Source organism: Callithrix jacchus, chromosome 15 (genome assembly GCF_049354715.1).
Source record: "Callithrix jacchus isolate 240 chromosome 15, calJac240_pri, whole genome shotgun sequence".
Lineage (NCBI taxonomy): Eukaryota > Metazoa > Chordata > Mammalia > Primates > Cebidae > Callithrix > Callithrix jacchus.
Window position 1 is genome coordinate 76,812,166 of NC_133516.1, and position 14,127 is coordinate 76,826,292.

The 14,127-nt window shown below is 49.3% G+C and overlaps 1 protein-coding gene across 6 annotated transcripts in view; it reads left to right on the forward strand.

Moving 5' to 3' along the window:
* Positions 1-14,127, forward strand: part of UROC1 (urocanate hydratase 1) — a 59,707-nt gene that overhangs the window by 25,005 nt on the left and 20,575 nt on the right. For all 6 annotated transcript variants that reach the window (XM_008982287.5, XM_035273935.3, XM_078351876.1 and 3 more), the window contains 8 exons: positions 4,588-4,718; positions 5,719-5,812; positions 6,865-6,924; positions 7,242-7,370; positions 7,534-7,595; positions 9,928-9,994; positions 10,085-10,228; positions 11,785-11,873. In XM_008982287.5, the coding sequence (XP_008980535.2) occupies positions 4,687-4,718; positions 5,719-5,812; positions 6,865-6,924; positions 7,242-7,370; positions 7,534-7,595; positions 9,928-9,994; positions 10,085-10,228; positions 11,785-11,873 (677 nt within the window). In that variant the 5' untranslated portion in view covers positions 4,588-4,686. The remainder of the gene's footprint in view (positions 1-4,587; positions 4,719-5,718; positions 5,813-6,864; positions 6,925-7,241; positions 7,371-7,533; positions 7,596-9,927; positions 9,995-10,084; positions 10,229-11,784; positions 11,874-14,127) is intronic.

The window sequence follows — 14,127 nt, forward strand, 5'->3', positions numbered from 1 at the left end:
GTGAGTGCTGGAGAGGGGGCGGGTAGGTTTCAGGTACTTGGGGGCAGATTGCAAGCAGGTGGTCCAGTTCTTTTGCCCCTCCCCTTGGCCCATCTCCATGTTTGTCTAGGTGGTGTTAATGTTTCTTCCCCCTTGGTCACCTCTCTGCTGGGCACCGGTGCCTGGACCTTCACCCCAGGGCCCTGCCACCTGCACATCTCCTGTGATGCACCGTGGCTGTGTTCAGCTCCCGGGGTGTCTTGTGCTGGAAGGAGAAGGCACCTCCAGGTGGAGGTGCGGCCACCTGGGTTTTGCTGAGGTGTGTCCCCCTTTGCTTGAAGGCCAGGGCATCCTGGAGCTGGAGCAGGAGTGGGTGCAGAGCTGCCTCTCCTTCCTTTATGGGCAGCTCCCTGAGTCCTGCCACTTGCTTTCTATTTCTTATTTAAATGTGTTTTATTGATCTTTAACTTGAGTATTTGAAAATAATTTTTGAGATAAGAAGTCAAATGTCTAGAGGTGTAACTTCCCAAGTTCACCTTCCAGAGTTGCCATGGCTTTTTTTTTTTTGGCATTTGTAAGCTGAAGATGAAACTTATGACAGCAGGCGGTTGTGGGGAAGCCCGAATGAAATAAAGTAGGCCACACGGTTATATAGACTTTCCTCCCACTGTTTCTTTACTGAAAACTGCTCAAGAGTTTCAGAAACACACTCTGTGCATCTGTGGGGTGCCCAAGACTTCTGTGATCCTTCTTAAAAATACATGGGGAAGCGCCTATACACGTTCGTTTTTTTCTAGATTGTTCCTTCTTGGTGCCTTTAGAGGGCGCTGTCTTCAAATGGCTGTGTAGTGTTTCGTTATTTGGATGAACTAATGTGCACATCATTCTTTGCTGGTGTTTAACGGAGCTCTCTCTGTGACTGGAGAGGGGCCTTCCTTTGCCAAGTTAAACAGGACACTCTCAGCATGTGCCTGACACAGCTCTCACCATGCACAGGGAAACTTCAGTCACATGACAGGATCAGTTCCCCTGTTAGAAATGTCTTCAGTACCTCCCCCATGCACAGTTTTTCCTAGTGACCTTTTTCCCAAATCCACCCCACCCAAGTGCCAGTGCTGGGCATCCGACAGCAGATCTTTAGATGGCCACACATCTGTGTCCCTGTCACTACCGAAGTCCTTCTCTCCTGAACTTCTTGAGGGCAGGGGTTCATTTCAGGGTCTCTACCAGGTTCATTTTGGGATCTCCAGTGATAGCAGTAGATGTTTGCTGAATGAATAAGAGTCGAACTAAGAGCCCTGACTAAGATCCCATAATATTTCAGCCTCAGGAGGAATCTGAGAGGACTTCTTGGAAGAGGTGGCTATGGCAGCTTGGGCAGGGTTCTTAGCCTGGGAAAGAAGAAAGGCCCAAGAGTTTGGAGACAAGGGGAGGCAGTGTGCACAGATGTGAAGACGGGTCTGTCTGAGGTGTGTCAGGATGGAGGAGGTTCTGTGCAGACCGGGGCTTGGTGTTGAGCTTGGAGAGCCAGACCCAGCTGGCTGATGGAGGACCCTGAATGCTGGGAGCAGTATGGCCTTAGCAGATGGGCAATAGGGAGCCCATGAAGGTTTCTAAATAGGGGTGTCCCTGCTGCTTAACAACACCCCCACCCCAGAGCATAAAGGCTTCTGTGGAGGTTCCAGAGGGGTGGGGTGGGCAGAGGTCTGGCTGGAAGAAAGGAGGGGCAGCATGGAGGCCCACAAGTGTGGGAGATAACAGCTTTGACAGCTGGGCACTCTTATGTACTTATGTGTGCCTGGGGCTATTCTAAGTACCTCAACACATTGAGTCCCCAGGGAAGTCCTCCGAGGTGGGTACTGTTATTATGCCCACTTTACAGATGGGGAAGGGGCAGTCAGAGAGGGGAAGTATGTGTGCGCCATGTGGCAGGCCCGTGCCACAGCATCCTAAAAGCCACTGCAGCCTGTGAAAGCCAGAGTGCTGCCTGCACTCTGGAAGTCTGGCTGCAGCCCCTGGCTCTCAACGCAGCCTCGGCCTAGAGCTGGTGAGGACCCTGATGAAGGCTGAGCTAGAGGGGTGCAGGAAGAGGGGTGACTCAAACAAAGCCAAGCCATTTGGATAATGGCCATGATTTCTGGCAGAAATAGTGACAGTCAGAAACTTTCAGGTGGGCAACGTTTACTGCCCCACAAGCTGACTGCCAGGTTAGAATGAAAGTAAGTCCTAGGCTGAACACGCACGCACACACACCCTGCTCTGCGGGCTGAACAACGTCAAAGGCTGGCGTCCTTTCATTTTGGTGCTCAGCCACCATGCAGGACAGGCATGTGCCTGGCACAGGTGCCCTGATGCCCGAGGCAGGGTTCCGTTACTGCCTGTATTAGCTTCCCACATCTACTGTAATAAATCGCCACAAGTGCAGTGGCTTAAAACAACACATATTTATTCTTCTGCAGTTCCAGAGGTCAGAAATCCGAAGCAGGTTTCACCGGGCTGCAATCAAGAAACAACGAAAATGCAGTGATATTAAATCATTGCTTTTCTTTGCTTTCTTAGTGTGTCTTGTAAACCTCATTTCTTGGCACAAATGTTACATATCAGATTAACCTGGTTTACCTTTACATGTTTCAACAGTTCATTTATGTGTGTGTGTATGTGTGTGTGTATGTGTGTGTGTGTGTGTGTCTGTGAATTTAAACACTTTAGAGACAGAGTCTAGCTTTGTCCAGGCTGGAGTGCAGCAGCGTGATCAAAGGTCACTGTAACCTCAAATGCCTGGGCTCAAGCCATCCTCCTACCTCAGCCTCTTGAGTAGCTGGGACCACAGGCATATGCACCATGCCTGGCTATTTTTAAATTTTTTGTAGAGATGGGGGTTTCTCGATGTTGCCCAAGCTGGTCTGGAACTCCTGGCCTCAACTGATCCTCCTACCTTGGTCTCCCAAAGTGCTGGGATTACAGGCAGGAGCCACCGCGCCCGGCCTTATATTTTTCATAGCATAAACATATAAAAATTCTGGCAGGGCCGTGCTGTTTCTGGAGGGAGCGGCATGCAGTCAGTGCAGCATTGCCCACTGTTCCATGGTCATCGGGAAGCAGTGGGCTTCATCACACCATGCAGCCCTTCCTAGGAACAGTGGGCCCTGCTTAGCCTGACACTCCTCCTCTGCTGAAGTTGCCAGGGTAGGTGGAGGCACTGGGCCACCCTCCAGGCCATCCACAGGCCTGTTGCAGGGCCTTGGGCAGGTCATGGGTGAGCCCCATCGTCTTGTTTTAGTGCTGACAGCTGCCCCTAGTCAGGTGTGGAGGATTAAATCCAGGCCAGAGACAGTGAGCCTTCCTTCCCCACCTAAAGAATATGTATTGCAGGACTGTTAGGTGACTTTAGACACAGAGGATGAAGTATTAAGCCAAAATACGTGACAACTGTCATGAACTAAGTAAAACCACAAAATTGCAGATAAAAAGATATAGTTTATCCTGGAAAGAAAAAAAACCCTTGATGTAACATAATCGACATTAAGACATATCTAGGCTAAATTACTGAATTTCAGCAATAAAGAAAAATTCAATCTTCAGCAAATGGAAATTTTATACAAGAGGAAAATGTGGCAGACAGAGCTTTGGGGCTGTATTTAGGCTTTGAGAAAATTGCCAGAATGTTCTTTGTTGACGGCACAAGTTTGTGCTTCATTTCAGAACAGATCGAGCTTCTTACACATTTCACTTTTAAGAATGGCTGAGTTACTTCCGTGAACTGACACCATTTTAAATGCACTCATTTTCACAGAACCTGTGTTGTACTTTTTGAGCTGTGTAATTACCTGAACAATATTTCTAATGCAGTTGACACAACTGATTATGAGAGGTCCTCCTTGTGTAGCACATTAGTAAAACGTCCCATCAAGTCCCAGGGCTGTGGCTGGTACTGCCTTTACAACAGTGAGGACAGTGCTCTCAGACGGCAGCTACCGCCTACCAGCAGGCTGTGAAATCAGTTTAGGGGATGCAAGCAGTATAGATTTGAAAGTGAAATGAAAGGAGCTAGACAGGATGGATATATTAGAACCCACATAGGAGAGTCTTGTTCCATGGAATAGGGATGCGTATATCTGGGCAGCCATAGCAATTGCTTCCTGTGTCTCATGATCAAGAGTTCATGTGTGTGTAAATACATGTTGTTTTTGACAGCTTTTTCTTGTATGTACCTGCACAGGGTACTTAAGGCTTTGTTGGGTCTACTCTCCCCGTTGGAGCCTCTGCATCCTGCACCATAGCCACAAGCCTCAGGCAGGCCCCTCTCTGGTCCCTCCCTGGGGGGAAGCAGTGCCATCCCCAGAACAGATCGTTCACCCTAAGCAAGAAGAGAGAGGGATCAGTCTGCCTTCATGAAAGAGGCAGGAGGGGGCAATCAGGGAAGGCTTTCTGCAGGAGGTGACACTGTAGATGGGCCTGGGGTGAGAACCAGGCAGTCTCTGGGTGGGCAACAGGCTTCTGAGTGGAGCAGAGGCAAATCCATGTGGGAGGAGGATGGCCCATTATGGGGCATCAGAACGCCGAGCCTGGAACCCCAGCCGCCATCTTCTCTTCGCTCTCCTCCCACAGCTGGCACTGAGGAACGCCCTGCGCTACTTCCCCCCTGATGTCCAGAATGTGCTGGCCCCAGAGTTTGCCCAGGAGCTGCAACAGTATGGGCACATCTACATGTACCGGTTTTGCCCTGACATTGAAATGAGGTCAGCCTTGTGGGCACAGCTTCAAAGGGACCCAGAGGGGCAGGCAGCTCCTGCCAGGGACATGGGGGAGTCAGTAGTGAGGGGGAAACCCAATCTGTCCAGACTAGGAGGCAGGGGAGAGAAGATTCTGTGCCATCACCTTGGGAGCTGGAGCCAAGCGTTTGCTGCAGCCCCTGAGCCTGGCCAGAAGACAGGGGCAGCTTCTCAGGTCTCTCAGACCCGGCCCATGGGTCCTGTGCAGCCAGTCCTGTGCAATTCTGGAGCCAAATTGTATACAAAACCCCTTTCAAAAGCCAGGGCTTGTCGTTCTGCCAGAGGGCAGGGAGAGCTTTAGGGAGCTCTGGCAGTGACTTCACATACCCCACGATCTCGATGAGGCTCTCAAGCTACAGTGTGCACAGCAGCCCTGGAGGCCTTGTGGGAACATGGGCTGCCAGGCCTCACCCCAGTTTCAGACCCAGCAGTTCTGGAGTGGGGCTTTGAGCCTGCATTTCTGCACTTGATTGTTCCCGAAGGTGCCAGCAGCCCAGGCTTGCCTTGAGTCATCCCAGGGAATGCTGTTCCCTTTAAAGTAGGAGCCAAGTTCCTCACTCCAGCCAGTACCTCTGGTCCTGGCACCTGCTGGAGAATTGGTACCCAAAAGTGCTTGTTGAATGAATGAAGAAACAAGTGAATAAACTCAGCTTACCCAGAGAAAGAGGCTTCTGGAGAGCAGCTGTCAGTTCTTCTTTGCCAGCAGCTGTCTCCTGGGTAGACCATGTGAAGTCGGGAGGGAGGGCAGCTGGGGTGGGGCCGGAATGCCCCCTCCCTGGAAGTGTAAGAACTCCAGCTAACTGAGCACCACAGGGTTGGCCTTAGTGGCGCTGGAGCCCCCACTGTATGCTCCTGCAGACCCTGGGTCTGGCTGTCCCGGCCTGTTCGGCCAGGGGCTGGGTGGGGCGGGGCTGGACACTGCACTTTGGCAGGAAGGGCAGCCTGGCAGTTGGGCTTTGCCTTGCAGGGCCTACCCAGTTGAGCAGTACCCCTGCCGGACAAAAGCGGCTGCCGCCATCATGCACATGATCATGAACAACCTGGACCCTGCCGTAGCCCAGGTAATAGCCAGGGAAACTGAGTCCCAGTACTGCCCAGCAGAAACAGAATGCGAGACACACGTGTCATTCTTTCAAGCTTTTAATTTTGGGATAATTATAGACTCAAAGGAAGTTGCGAAGCTAGTAAGAGAGGTCCCTGGTCCTTCCCTCAGCTTCTCCCAGTGGCTGTAGTGCAGCCTCAAAACCAGGACGTCACCGTGGCTGCAGTGGACACGTGTTATTTTAAATGTTCTAACAGCCACATGAGAAAGTAAAAATAAACAGATTTACACCGTATGTTATTCATCCTGATATATCCAAAATCTATGTTTTTACTTTTTTGTTTTTAGAGACAGGGTCTCTGTTACCCATTCTGGGGTGCAGTGGCTTGATCTTGGCTCACTGCAGCCTCAACCTCCTGGTCTCAAGCGATCCACCTACTTCAGCCTCCCCGGTAGCTGGGACTACAAGCACCCGCCACCACGCCTGGCTCCAAAATATTATTATTTTAACATGTAATCAATGTAAACATTATTAAAGTTTATTTTACGTTTTACTTTTATTTTACGTTACATTAATATTTTACATTTTTTTCATACTGAGTCTTCTATACCGGGGTGTATCTATGCAGGAAGCAGAGCTGAAAAGCCACATGTGCCTGTCATGGGTACCCTGAGCCAGTCTATAGAGCAGCTCCCCATATTTGGGAATGGAATGCCTCTTGGGTGTGTTCCTGCATTCCTTGGGGGAAATATGTTGCTAGAATGTGACCACTTCACCTAGTAGGTGGGAATGCCCTAAACCCTGGCCCTGGCCCCAGACTCTGGTCACAGATCAACCCTGCCTTTGAACCCAGGCTGAGTTCCTCGAGTGACCCCAGACCCAGATTCACCCCTAACCCCAAGGTGAGCCCCTGCTCCAGTGGCAGCTGGGGCCCATGTTCTTGCAGATGTGTCTGGCTTCTCCTCTTGCCCCACTGGGCTTCCAGGGGTTGGGGGCCCTTTCTCTCCTTGTTTGTGACTCCATAGGCTCTTCCCAGGCCCTCATCTCAGATGACCCCATGTCTTCCTCAGTTTCCTCAGGAGCTGGTGACCTATGGAGGAAATGGGCAAGTGTTCAGCAACTGGGCTCAGGTACTGCATACTGTGTGGCCTCGCCCCACCCTGGCCTTTCCCCTAGTCTGGAGCTCTGGCCTAGGATCTTACAACCGGTGGCTCAGGACATAGGCCTCTGCCTCCCTGGCACCTGAGGCTCCAGCATTGGAGAGTCTGTGGGGAAGTTTCAGGTTACAGGAATGAGTGAGGTGGTGCTGAGGGTGGCACCAGGGCCACCGGAGTGGAATGGAGACCTTGGGGCCTGCGGGAGCTCTCTGGGCGTGGACAGTGGTGTGGGGCTGGGCATGGGGTGCTGCTTCCGTTGACAGAGTCCCTATGCTCTGCTCTTCCCCAAGTTCTGGCTGACCATGTCCTACTTGTCGAAGATGACAGAGGAGCAGACTTTGGTCATGTACAGCGGGCACCCGCTCGGCCTCTTCCCCAGCAGCCGCAGTGCCCCACGGCTCGTCATCACCAATGGGATGGTGGGTCCCCAGCAGCTGACACAGCTCCTGCCTGGGGCTCCAAAGAGTGGGTGCTGACGCCAGGAGGAGAGCCCAGTGCCCTGCCGCTGTCCGTCAACCCCCGGGGATCTGTGCTCCCTTTCCAAGCTCTCAGCCCCACTCCCTGCCCCATCCTCTTCTCCAGGTCATTCCCAACTACTCCTCCCGGATGGAGTATGAGAAGCTCTTTGCCTTGGGGGTTACAATGTAAGTCACTATTTCAGTCTATTTAGGTGGTGTTTCCCCAATAACCATGGGTCATTATAAAGCAAAATGGTGATATTAAATACAAGTCTTGAAAAACACAATCACAGAACTGTAGCATGATTAATTTTATTTTTACATATTCCCTAGTAGTTTCATGTATATGCTTATAAATTTTATATTCTTGAATGCAAGAGAACCTACAATTTTAGATGCTGCCTTTTCCAACATTTAATTATGAACAATCTCAAACATACAGAAAATTGACCAAATTTACAGTGAATGTCACCAAATTTTTGTATTGAATATGCTACCTACCATACTCACCTTCTCATGTGGCTATCTGTCCTTCTACCTATCCATCCATTCAACTTGTTTTTTTGATGCTTCTCAAAGTCCATTGCAAATATGGCTGACTGTAATTCAATATTTGTTTAAAGGTTTTTTTTTTTGAGGCGAAACTCGCATATAATGAGATGTACACATCTTACGTGCGCCACATTTTCGGTTCTGACAAAGTATGCATCTGTGCAACCAAAACCCATTAGGCATGGAACGCTGCCCTTGCCCCAGAGAGGTCTCTCACACCCCTTCTCAGGAAGTGACAGCTTGTCGTTTGTTATAAACGTAATGCAAACTATTTTTTTTCTTTTTCTTTTTCTTTTTTTTTTAATTGAGATGGAGTTTAGCTCTTGTTGCCCAGTTGGAGTGCAATGGTGCAATCTTGGCTCACTGCAACCTCCGCCTACCAGGTTCAAGCAATTCTCCTGCCTCAGCCTCCCAAGTAGTTGGGATTACAGGTGTGTGCCACCACGCCAGGCTAATTTTTTGTATTTTTAGCAGAGATGGGGTTTCACCATGTTGGCCAGGCTGGTCTCAAACTACTGACCTCAGGTGATCTGCCCACCTCGGCCTCCCAAAGTGGTGGGATTACAGGCATGAGCCACTGCACCCAACAATGCACACTGTTTCATCAAGCATTATAAATGGAACTAAATGAAAAGGAGATCTCTCTCGCATCCTAGATTCTCCAGTTGACAATGTCTCCTGTGTCCTTCTGAACACTTTCTATGCATGAGGACTTGGTGATTTAGGTGTTTAAACCATTTGAGCTGGCCTCTGTGCCTTGCCTTTCCCACCTTCACAAGACAGCTAGGAGATTGTTGCATTTCAAGCAGATCTCAAGTACTCTTCCTTTACCTGCGATGTTCAATTGCACTAATTTATTTAACCCTCTTGCCTCTCAATCTGGCTTGCTTCCATGATGCAGTGCAAGGCCCTGTCCCTCTCTGCTATTAGGTGTTTTATGCGGCACATACGCTGCCACTCATTTCTATTGTCTCCAGTGGAGGGGCATCTCAGCATCTTCAGGTCTTGGCCCCTGCACAAAAGTTGTGGCGAACATTGTTGTGTGTGTCTCTGCCTGGTGTAAGCATTGGCATGGGCGTACTGCACACGTTCAGCAGGAGTCCATGCAGCCAAATATTCCCCAAAGCAATTCTTCACCAATTACACTACTTTTTTTTTTTTTTTTGAGATGGAGTCTTGCTCTGTCGCCACGCCAGAGTGCAGTGGCTTGATCTCAGCTCACTTCAACCTCCACCCCCCAAGTTCAAGTGATTCTCCTGCCTCAGCCTCCCGATTAGCTGGGATTACAGGTGCCGCCACCACGCCTGGCTAATTTTTGTATGTTTAGTAGAGATGGGGTTTCACCCTCTTGTCCAGGATGGTCTCGATCTGTTGACCTCGTGATCCACCCACCCAAAGTGCTGGGATTATAGGCATAAGCCACCATGCCCTGCCCTATACTATAGTTTTTAACAAAACAAAATCTGCTTGTAAATTGTCTGGGAGGCAAGAGGGGACCAGGGTGAGGCCTATAATCCCAGCACTTTGGGAGGCCGAGGCGGGTGGATCACAAGGTCAAGAGATCGAGGCCATCTTGATCAAAAAGGTGAAACCCCATCTCTACTAAAAATACAAAAAATTAGCTGTGCATGGTGGTATGCGCCTATAGTCCCAGCTACTCGGGAGGCTGAGGCAGGAGAATTGCTTGAACCCAGGAGGTGGAGGTTGTGGTGAGCCGAGATCGTGCCATTGCTCTCCAGCCTGGGTAACAAGAGCAAAACTTCGTCTCAAAAAAAAAAAAAAAAAAAAGGGGGACCAGGGTGTCCATAGCCTTGTTGTGTTCTCTCTCTATTTTATGTAAAGGAGAATATATTAATGCCTCTTGCATAGTTAAATACTAATTTTCAACCTTCTAAAGGGAGTGTCTGGGAAGATCTGGGCCTGGCACTGGCTGAGCCCTTGGTTGGGCTTCTCTCCTTGTGGTCAGGTACGGCCAGATGACAGCAGGTAGCTACTGCTACATTGGTCCCCAGGGAATCGTCCACGGCACTGTGGTAAGAGATGGGGCCATGCCTGGCTATGGGTGTCTGAGCATAGGGACAGGCTGGGAGTGGGCAGTGAGCCCCCACCTTTTCTCCCTGCAGCTCACTGTGTTGAATGCTGCACGTCGGTACCTGGACATCGAGGATTTGGCTGGAAAGGTCTTTGTCACCTCTGGGCTTGGTGGAATGAGTGGGGCTCAGGCCAAGGCCGCGGTCATTGTGGGGTGCATTGGCGTGATAGCAGAGGTGAGCTGGGGGGTCCTGGCCTTTGCTCCTGCCTGTGTCCCTCCCTCCCTCCTTTCTCCAGGAACCCTCATACCACAGACTCCCTCTTCTCATCCTCCCTTGCCCAGCCTGCCCTCGCCTCATCTGCAAAGCCTCACTGGATCTCACTGGGTGGGATCCCATGGCCGCATAAGCTTCCTGCCTTCAAAGTGTCCATCACCCTGCATGGGCAATGCCTGTTGGCTGCTCTCCCACAAAACTGTGACTATTTGTGGGTATGGCTTTCCTGTATCCCACCACATCCCTGAAATACAGATGGGAGGGAATGAATTGTGTTAATAAATGAACTCATAGACTCCCCATCTTGAACAGGTGGGGAGACAGACAGGCCATCCTCCATAGAGAGAGTGCAGGCAGCTTTTCCTCAGTGACCCCATCTTAGTTCTTTGAGTTTCTATAAAGGAACACCGGAGGCTAATTTATAAAGAAAAGAGGTTTATTTGACTCAGTTCTACAGGTGGTACAGGAAGCATGGCACCCGTGTCTGCTTCTAGTGAGGCCTCAGGAAGCTTCCACTCCTGGTGGAATGTGAAGGGGGGCTGGTGGGTCACACAGTGAGAAAGGGAGAGTGGGGAGAGGAGAGGGGGCTGCTGGAGCTTTTAAACAACCAGCTTCTATGGGAACCAACAGAGCAAGAACTCAGTCATTGCTGCAAGGACTGCATCAAGCCCCCATGACCCAAACACCCCCCATCAGGCCCCACCTCCAACACTAGGGATCAAATGTCAACATGAGGTTTGGGGGACAAATATGCCCCAACTGTAATAGGCTCTGACATCTTTCTTTGGTGGGTGCTAAGACGAGGAAGGGAAGTAGGAAGTAGAAGAGGCAAGGAGCCTTGAGGAAGCCTTGGCGATATGTGCCAGTGGGATTTACACCCAGTTGATGCCAAACCTGCGCTGTACATACCTGTGACTGTTAGGAGTACACTGAGCTGCAGGTAACAGGAAGCCTACTGCAGCAGCTTGTGTCAGTAGGATCTTATTTTTCTCATGTAACCAGCAGTGCTGGCATTGGTCTGCAGTTCAATGATGCTAATATCTCTGGATTCCCTTGGGCCTCCCTTGTAGAAACAATTGCTGCCCCCTCCCCAGCCATCCCATCCATGTTCAAGACAAAAAGACCTCTTGAACATGAGAGGGAAGTGTGTGCTACAACTCTATTTCATCAGGAAAGTTATGTCTTTAAACTCCCTTCTTTTATCTCATTGTTTAGTCTTGGATGAAATTGATGTTCTTATGTACAAGGGAGGATGGAGATTGTGGACAGGTCTATGTGATTTGCTTGGAGATAGATCTTCTCCTGGGGCTGAACTATGTCACCCTGAACCCCACCTGGGTTCTGCTGATAAGGGAGGCAGGAGAAGGAATAAATAGTGGGAGGGCAGCTCGTGGTGTCTGCCCTGAGACTGTGTTATAGAAAAGCGAGGGACGTACAGGGGGTGGCGCCTTCATAGTCGAGGATGATATACTTAGGGAAGATTTGTAACCAGGTGGCTCTATGTCTCACTACCCCAGGTGGATAAAGCAGCCCTTGAGAAACGCCACAAGCAGGGCTGGCTGATGGAAGTGACTGACAGCTTGGACCAATGCATCAAGAGGCTCAGGTACAGCTCCAAGCTGTACTCCAGACACCTGACACATGGCAGTGGGAAACCACAAGAGGACCCCTGGGGGGCAGCTTGGTGTGGGCCTGTCTAATGCCTGACAGCTGTCCACACATACATGCACACACACACACACACAAGCCCACAAGGGCTGACCCACAGATGGTGATAAGGCAGAAGCCTCTGGAAGGGCCTCCAGTATTCTGTTGTTGCCGGTGTGGAGGTGGCTGCTGGGCTGCAGGCTTGGTGCTCAGACCCTTGGCTCTGATGGGCTTTGGACAGCCTTCTCGGGGCTCCCGCGCTCCGCCCTGGTTCTGCGAGTCGTGTTTTTCTTGCTGTGTGGTCTGGTAGAGCTGGCCCCTGGTAGGGGCTGCCTCCAGCTGTTGCAGTGGCAACAGGCAGCCCGGCGAGGCGTGCGCTCCATCTCTGTGCTCCAGGCCAGAGCTTCCCCCTGGAGCTGAGGGGCTGGGTGGCAGTTTGTGGGAGTCTTCTCGCCCTCCCCCTCCCCCACTTGCCCCAGTGATGTCTCCAGCGGTATTTCAGTGGGACGGTGTGAAGACTGCCCTGGGGACTTCTCCTTGGATGCTGCCTTTGAAGCATCTTCTCAATTTGCTGTGCAGAGAGGAGTCCTATTTGGGGAAGGCACATCGGTGCGGTGGTTCCCCACCTGTCTACAAGTAGAATCTCCACAGGGGCTTAAAAGCTGTTTCGGATGAAAATGTAAACAAAAAATTTGAGAAATAATGCAGTAAATTATTTTGACCTAGATCATTCTAAAATACCAATCCAACCACACTGCACCCTCTTCAGAACTCTCAGATAACTTTTCATCAATGATAGAAGAAACTCCACACTCCAGGTGTGCTGTGAAGGGCTTCCCAACCTAACTCCCATCCCTATTCAGGCTGTTTAGCATCCTGAGTGTGTGCGTGTACAGACACACAGACACATGCACACACATATAACCACACATACATAAACACATAAATACACATACACACTTAACACACACACTTAACACACATGCACATACATACACAGAGGACACAACATACTAACACATGTGCACATGCTTGAACACAGCACACACATATACACACTTGCACACGTGCATGCACATAAACACACTCAGACATGTAACACATACATATACATACTGACACAGCCACACAAATACATGACCCACACATAAACACACACAGACACACACAAACACAGACACACAACACATGCATGTACACACATGCAAAGAGCACACACATGCACACACAGACAGACATACACACATGCACACACAAACGTGCATAAACATGCACACACAACACAATTCACATACATATACACACATAAATACATAACATATACAAACATGAACACAAACACATACATAAACATAAAAGCACATAAACACAACACATAAACACACACATACACAGCACACATAACAACACAAATGCATGCACATAAACCCTAACAACACGTAAACACACACATACACAGCACACATAACAACACAAATGCATGCACATAACACACATTCACACACATATACATGCACAAACACAGACACAGCACACATAAGCACAAACACATAAACACACTTCAACACCATACACACACACAAACATGCACATGCCATAAACACACAGACACACAAACAACACACATGTACATGCCCACAACACATACATGACCCACACATAAACACAAACACACAGACACACAACACATGCATGTACACACATGCAAACAGCACACACATGCACACACAGACACAGACATACATGCACACACAAATGTGCATAAACAAACCACACACAACACAATTCACATAGTTATACACACATAAACACATAAATACATAATATATACAAACATGAACACATAACACATACATAAGCATACAAGCACATAAACACACAACACATAAGCACACACACACAGCACACATAACACAACACAAATGCATGCACATAACACATTCACACACATATACATGCACACAGACACAACACACATAAGCACAAACACATAAACACACTTCAACACCATATACACACAGAAACATGCACATGCCATAAACACACACACACACACACACAAACAACACACATGTACATGCCAACAGATATTCTCACACACATACATACACAAATGCATATACACACATATACATATATATGTACACATGCATACACATACACACATGAACACACACACACATACACATACATCAAAATCATTTTAAGGAATT